This window comes from Taudactylus pleione, unplaced genomic scaffold (assembly GCF_031769625.1).
Source record: "Taudactylus pleione unplaced genomic scaffold, aTauple2 ptg000959l, whole genome shotgun sequence".
Lineage (NCBI taxonomy): Eukaryota > Metazoa > Chordata > Amphibia > Anura > Myobatrachidae > Taudactylus > Taudactylus pleione.
This window is the reverse complement of record NW_028285360.1, coordinates 5,621,658-5,639,257: the sequence shown is the minus strand read 5'-3', so window position 1 is coordinate 5,639,257 and position 17,600 is coordinate 5,621,658. Positions and strand designations below refer to the sequence as shown.

General features: G+C 42.7%; 1 protein-coding gene and 1 non-coding gene across 2 annotated transcripts; both read left to right on the top strand.

The window, feature by feature from the left end:
- Positions 1-1,166: 1,166 nt before the first annotated feature.
- PPP1R8 (protein phosphatase 1 regulatory subunit 8) lies at positions 1,167-16,671 on the top strand. Its single transcript, XM_088459984.1, has 7 exons — positions 1,167-1,291; positions 1,684-1,744; positions 8,724-8,877; positions 13,856-14,073; positions 14,698-14,842; positions 15,673-15,737; positions 15,824-16,671. Exons 1-7 carry the CDS (start codon positions 1,242-1,244, stop codon positions 16,163-16,165), a joined length of 1,035 nt encoding a protein of 344 aa, XP_088316110.1. The 5' UTR covers positions 1,167-1,241; the 3' UTR covers positions 16,166-16,671.
- LOC148473197 (small Cajal body-specific RNA 1) lies at positions 3,730-3,888 on the top strand. Its single transcript, XR_015872999.1, has one exon.
- Positions 16,672-17,600: the final 929 nt, after the last annotated feature.

Sequence of the window (17,600 nt, the reverse complement as noted above, 5' to 3'; positions counted from 1 at the left end):
TTGATCTCAGTAATAAAGGGCTTTTCATTGCTACATAAATAGACCCCTTGATCTCTACATGTAAATACAAAAAAAGGAAATAAACATGGACATTTATAAGTCCAGTTGACTATGTGGACCCCTATGGGCCATATTCAATTAGCGGCGAAAGGCCATTTTCGGCGAAAAAGTTTTGCGGGTGACGTCCTTTCGCCAGCAGAAACTTATCGCCGTATTCAATTGTGGCGACTTTTCGCCGGTGCAAAAACGCAATGCAATGTACCCGTCAGAAAAGTTTTGCCTATGAATAGCTGTCAAAAAAAAGTGCAGAATTGCGGTTTTGGGGTGCAAAGGTGGGGAAACCACCCTGCACCCTTAGGACAGGTCCTCAAAGGTAAACTGCGTAAAAAAAAATCCCCCCAAAAATTAAAAGAACACCCCAAAAAATTACTTTGAAAGAGGGGGCAAAAAAGTACAAAGTTGGGGAACACACTTTAAAACTAGCTAAATAGACTTTGTGGGGGTCTGCAAGTATTAGGGAGGGTTTTTTTAAAATTGCAGGTGCTTGGTGAAGGTACATTTTTCAAGTTTTTTAAAACCTCACTTTTGCGATTTTTTAACCATGCTAGCACCCATTTTTATGTACCCCAAATTTGCTGGGGCTAGTTATTTCCACAAAAAAACCCTGCAAATTCTATTCTTCACCACTTGCGCAAAGATGCAAATTAGCAGCTAATGAGAGCATTTAAGTACCTCAAAAAGCGTCAGCAGGGCTATTCAGGGGCGTCTACAATGATCCCCAATGTTAGTGCATCTTTTGGGGGGGTGTCAGGTGTCCCCAAATCTGACAGCACTTTTCGCCTGTTTGTGTTTCACAAGGTGCCGTTTTCGCTTATCTCTAATTGAATATGGGGATAAGCGAGGACGCGTGCAATTCTTTTTTGCATGGAAAACCAGCGATGACGGTGAAAAGTCTGGCACCTAATTGAATATGCCCCTATATCTTTCAGTATACCCACTGTGCTGCTGTCGCAAACAGATACTAGTTACCAAAAGTATCATCACATATTCTGGACACTACAGACTGATTGGGTCGCCCAGTAGTCAGGGGACAGGGGGCGCTGTGCTGGCCGCGGGAGGATATAGCTCTGGCTCTAGTTGTCTGGCCTGGACTGGAGCGGGACAGCGCATGCGCAGCAGCAGGGGATGTTGGGTCAGTGATAATAACCCAGAATGCTTTGGGAGGAGGAGTAGGAGCAAACATGGCGGCGAATCCGAACTCCAACAAATGCTTATTTGATTGTCCGACCTGGTGAGCCGCGGGTGCGGGGAGCGGGCTCAGTGTGCTAGTGGGGCGTGTAGTGCATTAGGAAAGGGCAGCCTGCTGCTGGGGAGGCCAGGGCGTACCACACGGGGGAGGAGGCGTGGTGGGGAGTCCCAGCAGCGCTGCATTAGGAGGACAGGAGTCTCCCCTGATATAATAACTCGATGAGGGACACGGCGGCGGTCGGAGCTGTGTGTCCGGCTCTAGGTGGAGGAGATACAACGCGCAGCCCCCCCGCACTGCCTTATTACCTGCTCTGTACGGCCTCTTGTGCACTGATGAGGACATGTTCTCATTTATTCATAAAGTATAATGGGAATGTGCCACAGAATCTGACTATGTGATTTCTTTATAATAATTCATATTTCCTCTGTATCCAGGGCAGGGAAGCCCCCTCCGGGTCTGCACCTTGATGTTGTTAAAGGAGACAAGCTAATAGAGGTATGGATGTGTTGTATATACAGTACAGGGGCCACATGTGGTTTCCTGTCACAGATATCTGTAGAAAAAGTATTGTACAATGTTTTGTTATGTGTATTAGGAGCTGTTGCATGTAACTTTGCTTCTCTACACACCAGTAGTTCTCTGGTTATAGCACTGCCAGCTATACATTATAAAGTGCTGTGCCAGCTGGTGGCCAGGGCTTCTTTTTTTTTAGTAGTCTGGTTGTTTGTACGTCATAGGCTGCATACCCTCAGCTGCATGGACAGGCCTCTGGGGTCCATGTTTGTACGTCATAGGCTGCATACCCTCAGCTGCAGGGACGGGCCTCTGGGGTCCATGTTTGTACGTCATAGGCTGCATACCCTCAGCTGCAGGGACGGGCCTCTGGGGTCCATGTTTGTACGTCAGAGGCTGCATACCCTCAGCTGCAGGGACGGGCCTCTGGGGTCCATGTTTGTACGTCATAGGCTGCATACCCTCAGCTGCAGGGACGGGCCTCTGGGGTCCATGTTTGTACGTCAGAGGCTGCATACCCTCAGCTGCAGGGACGGGCCTCTGGGGTCCATGTTTGTACGTCAGAGGCTGCATACCCTCAGCTGCAGGGACGGGCCTCTGGGGTCCATGTTTGTACGTCAGAGGCTGCATACCCTCAGCTGCAGGGACGGGCCTCTGGGGTCCATGTTTGTACGTCATCGGCTGCATACCCTCAGCTGCAGGGACGGGCCTCTGGGGTCCATGTTTGTACGTCATCGGCTGCATACCCTCAGCTGCAGGGACGGGCCTCTGGGGTCCATGTTTGTACGTCATAGGCTGCATACCCTCAGCTGCAGGGACGGGCCTCTGGGGTCCATGTTTGTACGTCATAGGCTGCGTACCCTCAGCTGCAGGGACGGGCCTCTGGGGTCCATGTTTGTACGTCATAGGCTGCGTACCCTCAGCTGCAGTGACGGGCCTCTGGGGTCCATGTTTGTATGTCATAGGCTGCGTACCCTCAGCTGCAGTGACAGACCTCTGGGGTCCATCTGGACCTGCAAATTATCAAAATCAGAGCACATCATCATGGTAATTTTATTATTGTTCACACAGTGACTAGTGTTTAACAGCATCAAATGCTCAAATAGCAAACTATATGTTATATTGGGAACACACTGAGACTGACCGATCAGACTTATTCGCCATCCGTGCAGCTCATTGGTAAGCTGTAGACACTTATATGTCTGGGCTGACATCACAACAGGGCGGACATTTAAATTTGCAGACCCAGTTGAGATGTCAGTGTCGGCAGTCCTTGCAGCAAGTGTATGGGTGGTCGCCTGTACACACCTGCAGATGCACCGATATATATCTATCCGATATATTTGCTTCGGCTGTGCTGCAAGGCTGACATGACGTAGTTCAGATATATGAGCTGTACACACCTGCCGATACACTCGCAATATATTGTTCGTCGATCAAACACACGATATATCGACAAGCGTGTACCCAGTGTTACTGCATGGGCTATTTGGATAATTCATGTTAACACACTGATCTCCTAATGTGATCAGATGCTTCCCTCCAAATATAATGTGTGATCCTCTTGTGGGAACATCGGTTCACTTGTGATGTCCCTGAAAAATACCTTCAAAAATTGCCTTGCCGTACTTTACTGTGAAAGATGATGGACTATTGGGTCTTTACATGAAAGACTTCCATTGGTTAACACAGCCATTCTAGCTCTCCTTCAAAATATTCATCTGTGTTGCTGGTACAGATCTCTCAGCAATGACTATATACAAACTTAAAAAGATGTATGTAATATTTATAAGGAGCCACAAAGGATATGTAGTGACGTACAAAGATATAATAGTGTTGTGGGTTTGTTTTTTGGTGTTTCATTAATGTTTCCCTTTTAAGATAAATGCTACGCATGAATGAAATTGGAAAACAAAATAAATCTAGAGACACCTACTTGGTGCAATAAATAGGCAGCTATTTTTGCTTTGCACTTGATACTAACCTAGATATCTACGCTCTGGTCATTTCAAAGTGCGTATCCCATGGTATCTGGGTCATAGAAGTGCCACATTAACTAGACAATAAGCATTTAAGCTCAGTGTTTACAGTTAAAAAAACACTGGGTTATAACTTATTGTACAAATGCCAGATTATCATACTCATTGTGATTTGGGATTTCTGTTTCAGTAGTTCAAAAACATTTAGCATGTTATAATCATTTCTTTTAGAAGGATTTACTATAAAGCTGGGTACACACTATATTATGTAACAAATGATGTGACAGTCATTCCGATTTCACTGTATCCCAGAAAAGATGATATATTGAATATACACTAAGCAATCTTCAACGATGGCACGATATGTTATGTCGGAGGATTGTAGTCACTTGCAATCATCGTGTGGATCACTCCATCGCTCCGGGTCTCGCACCAAAGGGGGCGTGCTGTCGATGTTGATTGACAGCACGCCCCCTTTGGTGGGCGTGGCGGGGGCGTGCCTGCCAGACGGAGGCGTTCCCATGGGAATTCCTACCGTCTGAAGCCGGCCCCACTGACAGCACTGACGTCACTAGTGATGTCAGTGGGAGTGATTTTGGCTCTGATAGAGCCAAAATCACTCCAGGGCTTGCGGCAGCGAGACCCTACCACAGGGTCTCGTCGCAATCCCGATGGTCAAGACCATCGCGACCATCATCATGAGGACGCTCCAAAAAAAGGTAGGAGGGCCCTGATTCAGAGCGAGCGCTCTGGTCAGAGCGTTCAGCTCTGTATCAGGCCCAATGTGCACCACATTGTTCATTGTATCGCCACATCTGCCATGCAGAACAGTAGGTTTGACGATGCGATGAACAACAGATTGGGCATATACACTATACGATGAGTACGATATATCGTTCTGATAAAGATCTATTGTACAATATATTTATTAGTGTGTACCCAGTTTTAGACTTGAATTCAGTTAGCAGCTGGCAACTGCAGGATCTGCTTTTGGTGGATCCTAGGCTATGGAGGTATGAGCAGAGTTCTGCTACCATAATGGGCCAGAGATGCATGGTATTTAATCTGACTGTTAGTATGTTGAATTTCTGTTTAACATCTTTCTCTTTGCAAGAGATCGGTGTTAATAACAGTTAAACCCTTCTCTGAGCCTATGCATTATTGAGCTAAATAATAGTTTACAAAACCTCTTCCAAATGATGCCCTTAAAGTTCATCCTTTTGGGGACATCAAAGTGGACGATTGGTTTTCCTGATCTCAGAATAATGAATTGTAACAATAACAGATGCATCGGGCTTGACATAAATTATTAGACTAGATGTGTAGGAATTCATGTTCAAAGTTTTCACAAGAAATTTCGACATTCTGGACCGCCTACAATTGCTGTTAAACCAGAAACTGATAGATAGTAAATATACTCCGTGGTCTTCAAGTCACTGAAGAAAATATATTTCATACGTTTTTTATTCTGTATCAATTCATCTCTTATTTTGAAACATTGTTTATTATCCCAAAAGTAAATATTGACCTAAAGATGGGTAACGTTAGCTCGATTTTGACCTGTTCATGCGATATTGCAAGTATGTGTACGCATCTTTCATCATGTTTTGTTGGAAGAAAACTGGTCGAATCGACGGATCGCATGTTATGTGCAGTTCAATATTCATCCGTTTTGACAGGGCGAGATCGGACCAAAACCATATGCACCTTCGACTGTTCTTGGGATTCCATAGCAGCACCACCTCTGTGGGTGGCACAATCATTTTCTTTCGATGTTTTGGCAGTCGGTGATCAAAGGTCGGCAGTATGATTGTATAGGTGTGTGTGCGCGTATCAGCAGTGTGGTAGGGACTTCCGATCAGGAGTGAAGTCGGTTGAACCATCACATTGAAAATAATCGCAAAGCTGTGTACCCAGCTTAAGAAATATAAGGCGGCATGTACAATTTGTATATTCATATGAAAGACTCCATGGCATTTGACGAACTTGCGATATGTTAGATACGGGGCTAAGCTCTTGGTTTCACACACGGAGCTATTCAATTATTCTGCGTTCTCCCCGTACGGTAAACCCTGGGGTAATGGCGGTAACCCATAGTTTCCGCGTAAAATGCTGGCATCTATGCGTTTCCCTGCCTGTGAAACCCTAGAGGCTGCATTTAACACAGGAGCTGCAAGGAAAATCGGCAATATGTGCAGGGATGCAGGCCGTAATTAAATAGGTCAGGTCTGTGCTAACTGAATAACTGAATATGCCCCCAAGTGTGAAAAACAAATACAAGGCCATGAAAGCTGGAAACAGTAATACTTAATACATATTATTATCCTATAAATGCACATAAAAAAAATAAATTATAAAAAAATATATATATATATATATATATATATATATATATATATATATATATATATATATATATATATATTTTCTTTCCAATAAAATTACCTTTGTGCCGGCCGGCAGTATTTTATAATCCAATTGCTATCAATAAATCCAATAAATAAAAACCACATGTATAGGATTTTATAGAATCCACATTGTTTGACCCTCTTAATAAGCTGAAGGTCCTGTGTAGACTCTAAAGGCAATACTCTTGAATAACTGCTCGTTGTTCCACATCTTTTTTTAGGCTTACCACAAGTTGATGCATATAATTTTATATACAACAAAAATACAAAGAGTTTTAGTATCCTGCTGTAAAGATAGTTTTGCAACAAGTTGGTAATTTTTGTCCTTTGTAATTGATTTATAGCTGCATGTGTGTTTGTTCAATTGCTGCACTTCTGTAGTAAAGAATTGGACATAAGTGATTTTATTGGAAAGAATTATATATATTTTTATTTTGTGTGTATTTATAGGATAATAAATAGTATGTATTAAGTATTACTGTTTCCAGCGCTCCTTTCTTCCCTTCCTTTTTTTTTTTTTTTATTCCTACAGTATATATGTATTTGAGATTGAGTAGATCTCCCATATAGAGGGCTGCAGGTTCAGTAATTTTTTCCTGATTTAAATTGTGCTTTTAAATAAGATTTGAACCAGGTGCATTCTATATTTTTGTGTTTTGTCTACATGATGAAAGCTGTTCAGTTTTCAGTCATTTAAAGATGCACTACCATCTATATTTTACACCATACACCCTCACCTTCAAATTTTCGGTTTGTCCGGGCCTTGATATAAAGTAGATTGAACTGTTGGTCAATTTGTTTACGTTATTTGTCTTGCTTATAATGGTGAAATTGTGTTTAATAGGCCTTCAGAAGGCACATTAAATGCTTAAATTGTTTTATTGAGTGCACTTGGCCATAACGTTGGATATAATAATGGGTATTTTTGATTTCCAAGGTTAATGTTTATATTTAAGGAAATAAAAGGAAACTGTATAAAAATGTAAACCAGACAAATCCTTATTTAACATTTCAGAGCAGGGCTGGATGACTAGAAGTCGCTATGGCAATAATATAATAACCTAAACACGTCCTGGAGGTCAGAGAAGAACATCTGTTCTGTAAAACAACCCCCTTCTCTCCCTGCAGCCTGCGAAACACATGATGCCTCCTCATTCACTAAGGATCTATTAGTATAGTTACCAACATTTACGAATACTAGGGTTATAAGACAAACTGTTGGTTATTGCTGCAGAAACTGTGCTGTTATAAGGAAACGCCAGTCAAATGTAACAGGGATTTCCAGCAAATACAGTAGAGCATAGACTGTTACTGTATCTTATAGCTCCTTGTGGGGATGTCAGGATTTCGGCAGACGGCATCCCACATGTCGGGGTGACAAGCGGGATGCCGTCTGACGAAATCCCGACATGACTCTGGATGCCGATGTCAGGATCCCAGCATAAGGATACTGCGGAAAGGTGAGTATCTGCCGTGGGGGACGACGACTTAGGTTTAGGCGCTTGGGGGGGGTGTTGGCCTTAGGCTGCGGGAGGGGGGAGGAGAGGCTAGACTTCGGCAAGGGGGGGGGTGTTCGGTTCAGGCACTACTTGAGGGGTTTAGGGTCATGTACTAAGGGGGGAGGGTTAGGTTTAGGCACTTAACCGTTGGTGGGGGGTTAGGTTGCAGGGTAGCGAGGGTTAGTATTAGTGTACAGGAAAGGAGGGTTAGGGGTAAATAGGACAGGGGAATAGTACTCACCGTTCCCCTGTCAGGACTTGAACCTTCGGGATGCCGCTGTCACTGTACTGACATCCGGCAACTCGTCCACTGGTATTTCATACCTATTCCCTCCTTGCGTGGTTGGTAAAATTGGCAGTTAATACATTAAAGCTAATGTTTGGAGAGGACAAGAAGGGGCTAGGTGTAAAGGAGGGCATTGGCAGGTTTATTGTGTAGATAGCTAAGGTTGATATAGTGTTTTGGTGCAGGCTGATATATGTATGCTCTTCTGCATATAAACTGCTAGTTGGTTTACTGCATAATATTTCACTAGTCTTCATTCTAGCACCCAGCACCTGTCGCAACTTGTGCAGTTCCTCTGTCCTGCCTGGGGTGTCGCTCTGCTCTGGTGCTTCTAGCACACTCAGGTGACTCAAACTGCTGAGATTGAGCAGTGTGTGCTAGAAGCACCAGAGCAAAGAGGAACTGCAACAGGTGCAGCGTGCTAGAATAAAGACTATATATTTCATATTTTGTATGATAGAATGTTATTTATGTTTGTGATATATTGCATTTTTGGATTTGTGCTTACTTAATGAAAATAAACTAATAAAGCTTCAGGTAACCACTATTGCTTAATGTTTGTGTGAATTGAATATTTATTTTTTTTAAGATGGCCTGTTGCTGACTTTTTCTTTCTTTGCTCCTAACTGAATATTAAGAAACTTATCAGTGTGTTTTTTCAGACATCAGCTTGGTTTAATGAGTTTTTATATTTACACTATTATGTATGTGGCGTTTATTTCCTAGTAGGGCTAACCACAAGATAAAAAAATATGCTTAACATGAATGCGTGTTTTAAACACCCTGCAGAAATTGATTATTGATGAGAAGAAATACTACCTGTTTGGGAGGAACCCCGATATGTGCGATTTCACAATCGACCATCAGTCTTGTTCCAGAGTTCATTCTGCCCTAGTCTACCACAAGCATTTGAAGCGGGTCTTTCTAATCGATCTCAATAGCAGTAAGTCCCTAAATTAATGCATGTTATGCTGCTCCTACTGTCTCTTCTGTGTTTGCATAATATTCAATCTAGCCCAGTGGTGTCAAACTCTGGCCCTCCAGCTGCAGTGGAACTACACATCCCAGCATGCAGTGCCACAGTTTTGCTATTAGGGCATGCTAAAACTGTGGCAGGGCATGCTGGTATATGTAGTCCCACAAAGCTGAAGGGCCCAAGTTTGACACCACTGATCTAGCCTAATAATAATGCATGCTATTGAATTCTACTTGCTGTTCCAGCACCTGTCTTTCTTATACCCCTTTCACATGGCAATTGGCGGTCGCATCTGGGATTTGTACATGCGTCCATCCTGGGTGCGATCTGCCTGAGACCTCTTTCAGACTGGCGGCTTGACCCGGCAATAATGCCGGTTCGATGACGTCACCTCTATCGTTTCTGAGCTGGCGATTGGGGATCAGATCATCTCCAAACTCCAACTCTTCCTATGCAGTAAACGGGACCTGGGTCACCTCGAACCAGGTTACGCGTTCACACTGCACCGTGAGCTGTACTAGTGTTCAACTATGCGAGTTAAAATGCCAGGTTATTTCAACTGGGCCCTTACTGTGCAGTAACCCGGTTTGCTGCGTGTTCATGTGCAATAACCCAGGTTATTTGATGGCAGTGTGAAAGCGGTATTACTATGTTCCTTATTATGTAATGTATATTACAGAAATTTCATTCATGTATTGCCTTCTGCAAATAGACTTACAAAATGCATTTATCTCCATATTTGTTTTCATGTTACCCATCAGCAGCTGGCTCTGATGTAACATATAGGTTAATCTTGTGAGGTGTGTGTTTTTGTTTTTTTTTTTCTTTTTTTTTTAATAAATTTATGCATTACAGTACTTAATGTATTCCCTGCTATCTATGGGGGGAATTCAAATCAAAACTATGTCGAATAGCCGCAGGAGGGAGCTCCCGAAGCTATTCAATTCAACGCGCTGTTTGGGCTGCTAAAGGATTTCTTCTCTCACCCCCCTGGCGATGCGAGGATAAATGCGAAAAAAGCGATGGGCGCGCAGCTGTTTTGCTGCTTAGCGCGGCACTAACAGCTGCGTGCCCGGAACTTTAGTCAGAGAATGCCGGTTCTAGCGCCTAAACACCCAGGTTAAGTCGCGAGAACGGGCATTCTCCGACATAACAGCACGCTGAATTGAATAGCTCCAGGAGCTCCCTTCCAGCGCTATTAAATTTGCGTTGAATTGAATTCCACCCTATGACAATAGTGGTCATATGAAGTTTCCTTATTTGTATAACAGTGATTGTTTCTACTACTATACTTCATTTACATTAGTAATCTCAGAGTTCATAATTATATGGGTCCTAGAAATCCATCATTTAAAGAAAATAAAAAAAAAACTTTGTGGATCCCATCTTAATTTTGGTTGTGTAAAATCCCCTTATGTGGCCTTCAGACCACACCCATATGCCCACCAGACCCCCCCCCCCCCCACATGCTCTAAAGTGCCAACTTAATCTCTCCCATATACTCAATGCCAAACAGATTTCCACAATTCCATCAGTGCAGAATGGATCTACTCAGGTCCACGGGCAGTGATGTACAGGTCTATGACCAATAACATTGCATGTGAATTCATACCCCAGGATACAGTGTAAATGGCATGCTGGAGCGCATGTGCCATAGAGAGCACTAATTGCTGATCTCTGCATGGGGACTGAATGATCAGTCCTCTGTGACCTGTCTGCTGCGCTTTGCTTGTGTGTGGAGTGAGGGGTTAATGGGGGAAGTCCTTCCTATGGAGTGGTGACAATGATGAGTAAACGGGAACTGGGTCAAAACTGACCTGGCTCTCACAAGTGATGTCAGTAGGGCCGCCCACAAACTGCGTTTGTGCAGCCACCCCACACCGCCTACAAAACGGGGCGAGCTGTCAGTTAACATCGACAGCTGCCCTGTCTTGTAGCGAGACCCATTGCGACGGAGCTGCCGTCGCAGTACGGGTCTCGCATGCGCACGCCGCAGGCTGCGCATGTGCAGTCGGGGAACATCGACCCACTTGCGAGCTTGCAGCGCTATCTTGTCTCCCCCTAATTTTGATTTTTCACCAGGATAAAGCTGTTCGTCATACAAGTGACCTTCCTAAGGTAGTGTCACGTTTTCATGTAAATGAAGAAATTGTTGTTCCAGACCTTTCTGTAGGTGAAGTCTCCCTGGATGTACAGTGCATCCGGAAAGTATTCAATATGCTTCACTTTATCCACATTTTGTTATGTTACAGCCTTGTTCCAAAATGGAATAAATTCATTTTTGTCCTCAAAATTCTACACACAATACCCCATAATGACAACGTGTAAAACGTATTTTTGCAAATTTAATAAAAAGAAAACTAAGAAATCGCACGTACATAAATATTCACAACCTGTGCTCAATACTTTGTTGATGCAACTTTGGCAGCAATTACAGCCTCAAGTCTTTTTGAATATGATGCCACAAGCTTGGCACACCTATCTTTGGGAAGTTCCACCCATTCCTCTTTGCAGCACCTCTCAAGCTCCATTAGGTTGGATGGGAAGCGTCGGTACATCCATTTTCAGATCTCTCCAGAGATGTTCAATCAGATTTAAGTCTGGGCTCTGGCTGGGCCACTCAAGAACATTCACAGAGTTGTCCTGAAGCCACTCCTTTGATATCTTGGCTTTGTGCTTAGGGTCGTTGTCCTGCTGAAAGATGATCTGTCACCCCAGTCTGAGGTCAAGAGCACTCTGGAGCAGGTTTTCATCCAGGATGTGTCTGTACATTGCTGCATTCATCTTTATCTCTATACTGACTAGTCTCCCAGTTCCTGCTGCTGAAAAACATCCCCACAGCATGATGCTGCCACCACCATGCTTAACTGTAGGGATGGTATTGGCCTGATGAGCGGTGCCTGGTTTGCTCCAAACATATGCCTGGCATTCACGCCAAAGCGTTCAATCTTTGTCTCATCAGACCAGAGAGTCCTTCAGGTGCATTTTGGCAAACTCCAGGTGGGCTGCAATGTGCTTTTTACTAAGGAGTGGCTTCCATCTGGCCGCTCTAATATACAGGCCTGATTGGTGGATTGCTGCAGAGATGGTTGTCCTTCTGGAAGGTTCTCCTCTCTCCACAGAGGAATGCTGTATCTCGGACACAGTGACCATCGGGTCTTGGTCACCTCCCTGACTAGGGCCCTTCTCCCCCGATCGCTCAGTTTAGACAGCCGGCCAACTCTAGGAAGAGTCCTGGTGGTTCCGAACTTTTTCCATTTACGGATGATGGAGGCCACTGTGCTCATTGGGACCTTCAAAGCAGCAGATATTTTTCTGCACCCTTCCCCAGATTTGTGCCTCGAGACAATCCTGTCTCGGAGGTCTACAGACAATTCCTTGGATTTCATGCTTGGTTTGTGCTCTGACATGCACTGTCTAGTGTGGCACCTTTATATAGACAGGTATGACTTTCAAAATCATGTCCAATCAACTGAATTTACCACAAGTGGACTCCAATTAAGCTGTAGGAACATCTCAAGGATGATCAGTGGAAACAGGATGCACCTGAGCTCAATTTTGAGATTCATTGCAAAGGCCGTGAATACTTATGTAAATGTGATTTCTTTAGTGTTTTTTTTTTTTTTTTTTAATAAAATTTGCAAAAATCTCTAACTTTTTACATGTTGTCATTATGGGGTATTGTGTGTAGAATTTTGAGGACAAAAATGAATTTATTCCATTTTGGAATAAGGCTGTAACATAACAAAATGTGGAAAAAGTGAAGCATATTGAATACTTTCCGGATGCACTGTGGTTCGTGCTCTCCGTATCTATGTGGAGCATACAAATTCTGTTAGAAAATCAGATGCTCTTTCTCTATTGTATGGCTTTCACTAACGAGGATGGGCAGCTAACAAGCAGACACTGGCTCGATGGTTACGTATGACTATCTCTCCGGTGTACACACAGGCTGATCTCCCTGTCTCAAGCACGGTGACCGCACATTCTACTCTGTCTGTAGGGTCATCGTGGGCATTTAGTTGTGGTGCCTCTGCTGAGCAATTGTGCAAGGCAGCCACGTGGTCTTCTGTCTACACTTCAACTGTTTAGTGCCTTGTCTTCCAGCCATAATATCCCCATGGTATCCCTTTGGACCTCGAAGAAAAGGAGTTATCTAGGGAAGTCTACCATAGCTCTAGTTTTTTATATCTGTGTAAAAGGGGAATTGGATAGGAGCAGCTACTGCATATGTTAGAAGTGAGGTGAAAAATAGATGTGTGAAAATGTTACATATATAATAAGCAAACCATAAAGGTGCTAAAAGTTATACTGTTTAATAAGCTTTTATGCTGTGTGTGCTTTTAATTACATTTATATAAAATCTGAAACTACCAAATTAAGAGTGGCTGTATTGCAGATTTGAAGACCCTAAGTGGTTATAATCAAAAAAACACAGCTTTATTTTTCAATGAGTACAGTACACAGAATATTTACAGGGTGGTCCATAAGTGTGGAAGTACCCTTATAAAAAGGAAATTAGTAAGGAAATATTAATCGAGTAACCCGACAATCCTTCCTGGGTCATCTGACCTGGGTCCCATTTACAACACGTGTTCCAAATCCCAGGTCAGACCCGGGACTTTAGTGTACAAGGGGTATAAGTCTGACCGCTATTATATTGCCGTAGGACTCCATGACAGGAATTTTGCATTTGTGGTACTTTGAATACAATATTGAATTCCTGCTTTCAATTAGACCTTTTCCAAACATCGTGACTTTACTTTTGGTGACTGATAATAATGGAGCGACCAATTTTGGCAGTGTGGATTCTTGCCAATTTTTCCATGTTTTCTGTCTATCCACTTATGTCTTCTGACTTTTTTTTTTTTTTTTTTTCTTCTTCTTCTTCCCCCTTTGTTACATTAAATATGTTTTAACTGAAGCTCATGTTTCACTCCTTCAGCCCATGGAACTTTTCTTGGTCATATACGATTAGAGCCCCACAAGCCTCAACAGATCCCAATTGATTCCACAGTTTCATTTGGTGCCTCAACACGAATGTATACCCTTCGCGAGAAGCCTCAAACGCTTCCATCAGCTTTGAAAGGGGATGATAAGGCTGGAGATGATGATGAGCTAAAAGGTCTTCTGGGCCTTCCAGAAGAGGAGACTGAGCTTGATGTGAGTACTATTATGTAATATGGACCAACACAAGCACACATTTGATTACATAACACTGTTAAACATGATGTAGGTATACCACATGCAGAAAACTTAATTAGTATAAGTTTTAGATTCATCCTTTGCACATTGTAGCATGTGACAATCTATAGCTAAACGAGATCTATGGCCCTAGGAATTGTCTGTTTGATATTCTTCACAGCTTTTTAACGGTTTTGATTTAACTAGTTGATAATGGGTATCCTCTTCTCCTGACAAGATACTGTAGACTTAACAATATTAGACTGACTGAACTACTTCTTTAGTCAGTTGTGATGTGGAAAATCCTCTGCTCAGGTGATAAAGTACTTGTGTGTTGATTAGGCTAGGTACGGAATTCAATTCAGTGCAATGTCTGATCGCTGGTAACTGTAGCACATTTTGACCACAACAATGCTCTAATCTACCTCTACTATAATACCTCTCTAATATTGCATTAGCCACTTCCCAAATGTTCATCATTTACATTGCACATTTTTGATTTCAAAATTCTAAATGATACGTTTTATAATGCAAACAAGATGGTTCCTCTGCTTTGTATAGCTTGTGCAGTACTGTGCTTAACCAGCTCTGTTCACTTTGAAGAATCTAACAGAATTCAATACAGCCCACAACAAGAGAATATCTACACTTACTATTGAAGAGGGTAACTTGGACATCCAGAGGTCTAGGAGGAAGAAGAGGAATTACCGTGTCGCCTTCAGTGAGGATGATGAAATTATTAATCCAGGTGAGCAAACTTTCATAGACACTTGGGACGATTCAATAAGTCCTACTACAGGATTTCTGCTCGCACCCTCCTGAGATGCATGCAGAAATCCGACTTAAGTGCCGACCGCGATGCTATTTTCTGGCTTAACGTTTAGCTAACAGCCTTGTGGCCAAAGCGTTGGTCGGAGAATGCCGGTTAGCGCGACTTAACACCCAGTTTAATGTGCATTCTCCGGTTTAAGTGGTTCTAGTCAGACTTAACAGTGCAGTCAATTTAACTACTTTCCGTGGCTATTCAGCGTTGCGCTGGATTAAATTGCCCTCTTGGAAGCAAAAGTTGTCATAACTTTTTAATGGATAACTATTTAAAATAATGGAATAATTGAATACTTTAGGTCTAGGAATCATTTGGTTCTTGGTAATCTGATTAATATTCACGTAATACAAACTGAATGATGTGTACTTCTAATGCAGACCCCAATGCTTCCATGTTAACGGGGAATTCCTAGGCTATCCCTGGATAAAGGGATACAAAACAATCAAGAAAAAACTTCTCTTGGACCTGTCATAAAGCAAACCATATGCAATTTCTATATATAACTTCAAAGGTCAAGTAAATTATCTGCACTGCGGACCAAAGCAATCTTTTTGGTACAGGTTGAGGTTTTTGGCTCTGGTTCCATTATCACCTCTTATGTTATGGGCACTATGAGGGAGCCATGCTGAGAGGAAAGTGTGTGTGGGGTTTTCATAATTTTAAAATATCCAGTTTTATCCAATTTTAAAATAACCAGAAATGTCTGTCATAAACCTATGACATCTGGAGTACATATTCATTTTTCCCAACAGAGGATGTGGACCCCTCAGTTGGACGCTTCAGGAATATGGTGCAGACTGCTGTTGTTCCTGTAAAGGTACATTTTGCTTTCCTGTCACTGATCTATTCAGCCTTTCCCCTTTTTTTTCCTTTTATTCTCTTAAAAATTGTTTGCTTTCACAGAAGAAAAAAATGGAAACCTCTGGATCTCTTAGTCTAGAAGACTCTGTAGGGCGTCGTGTGCAGAACTTTCCGTATTCTGGAGGCTTGTATGGTGGTCTCCCTCCTACCCATGCTGAAGCTGGAGCACAGACTGCTGGTGGCCATGGTACAGCATTGATGGGTGGCATGCCATTCCCCAACTTGGCACCAGAAGTGGATCTTGCCCCAACCACCCCGACAGCTGTCCCCATCACAACGGCCCCCACTGCATCCAGCTTTATTTCAGAGTCTGTTAATGAGCCCAAAAAAAAGAAGTATGCAAAGGAAGCCTGGCCAGGGAAAAAGCCTACTCCTCTTATTTAAAAGACCCAAACCAAACTATTGTGGGACAGAAATTGCAAGTGGGGCGAGGGACTTTTAGACTGGCCATTATATTTGTTTTACACTTCTCTACAGAAATGAGGGCTATCATAGTGACCCTTTGCTGGTACATTATGGGCAGGGAGTAGGACATGTCACTAATGTTTTTTTCTTTTAAATGTTGAACTATCCTTTTGATCTGAACTCACTTTATTATAACGCTCTGTATGTCCTCCTGCTAATGAATCTGTTGCACTAGAGTACTTTTTACCCGATGAGCACTCCCTTCTATAGCGGTGATGAGCGTCTGTACAGTAACCACCTTGAATGTGACCCACAAGTGGAGAACCGCAACAAACGGACAAATATTACCAAGCAAAAGTGTGTGTGTATATATATTTTTTTTTCTTTTTGGAAATGGTCTAAATAGACCCACATACATATGTACAGCTATATGAATTTTGTATATGTGAATTAGTTTTAAATATATGTATGAAAAACTTGTTTTACTCATGCTATGTTATTTGCTTTCTATTATACGGTCTATATTTCTATACACACATAGCTGAAAAGGTTAAACCCCAAACCTGTATCTGAAAGACAGATGGAGGTTAAAGCAAGATGCTTGCTTGCTGCCATCCAAACTCTCCGAGTTCACTGGCATCAGACTGTGTTTTGCTGTCTTTGGGTGATGTTAATGTGATCTTTATCAGAAAGCATTAGAACCCAAGTGTACAGCACTGTATGAGTATAGGAGATATTAACAATTTTACAGTGTAATGCCTGCTTCAAACAAAGGTCAAAACTGTTATAGCAGCAAAAATGGCATAAAGTGGTAACCCACTTTATGCCATCTTTGCTACCCTAATAGTTTTGACCTTTGTTTGGAAGTAATACATTTAAATGCTGTTTTTAAAAGGGTTGTACAAAGAGAGAGCACTGGGCTTTCATTGTAACATTCTTAATAAACCTGCAAGCTTGAAAAAAATGTTTCTTTGAAACCTTGGTTTGCAGAAAATGGCTCAGGTGACTTCTGGCATTCATTGTGCTCAGGTGACTTCTGGCATGCATTGTGATGTACACCAGGACATGACTTCCAGTTACATTACTCACTTCAGACTTACTCCCAATTTAATATCACTGGTTTTCAAGTGTCATTTTTTTTGTTTCTCTGATTCTATTAACTTGATTAGGAAAGAAAGGGGATGTACCGACATTGGCACTAGGGGGGAGGTCAGGCACCACTAAGGGAGGGGTAGGGATAGAGAATGAGAGGGACCCCCTTCCGTTTGTGTACGATGATGTGTCAGTGTCCAACGTCATTCCCTACCATCCTAGTGGGCATAGAGGGGGAATATATTCTTGCACCCGCAGCGTGGCAAGCGAAGAGAGCCCGAGAGGGGGCGAGTTTCTTATTTTCCTGGAAAGTGTAGGTAAA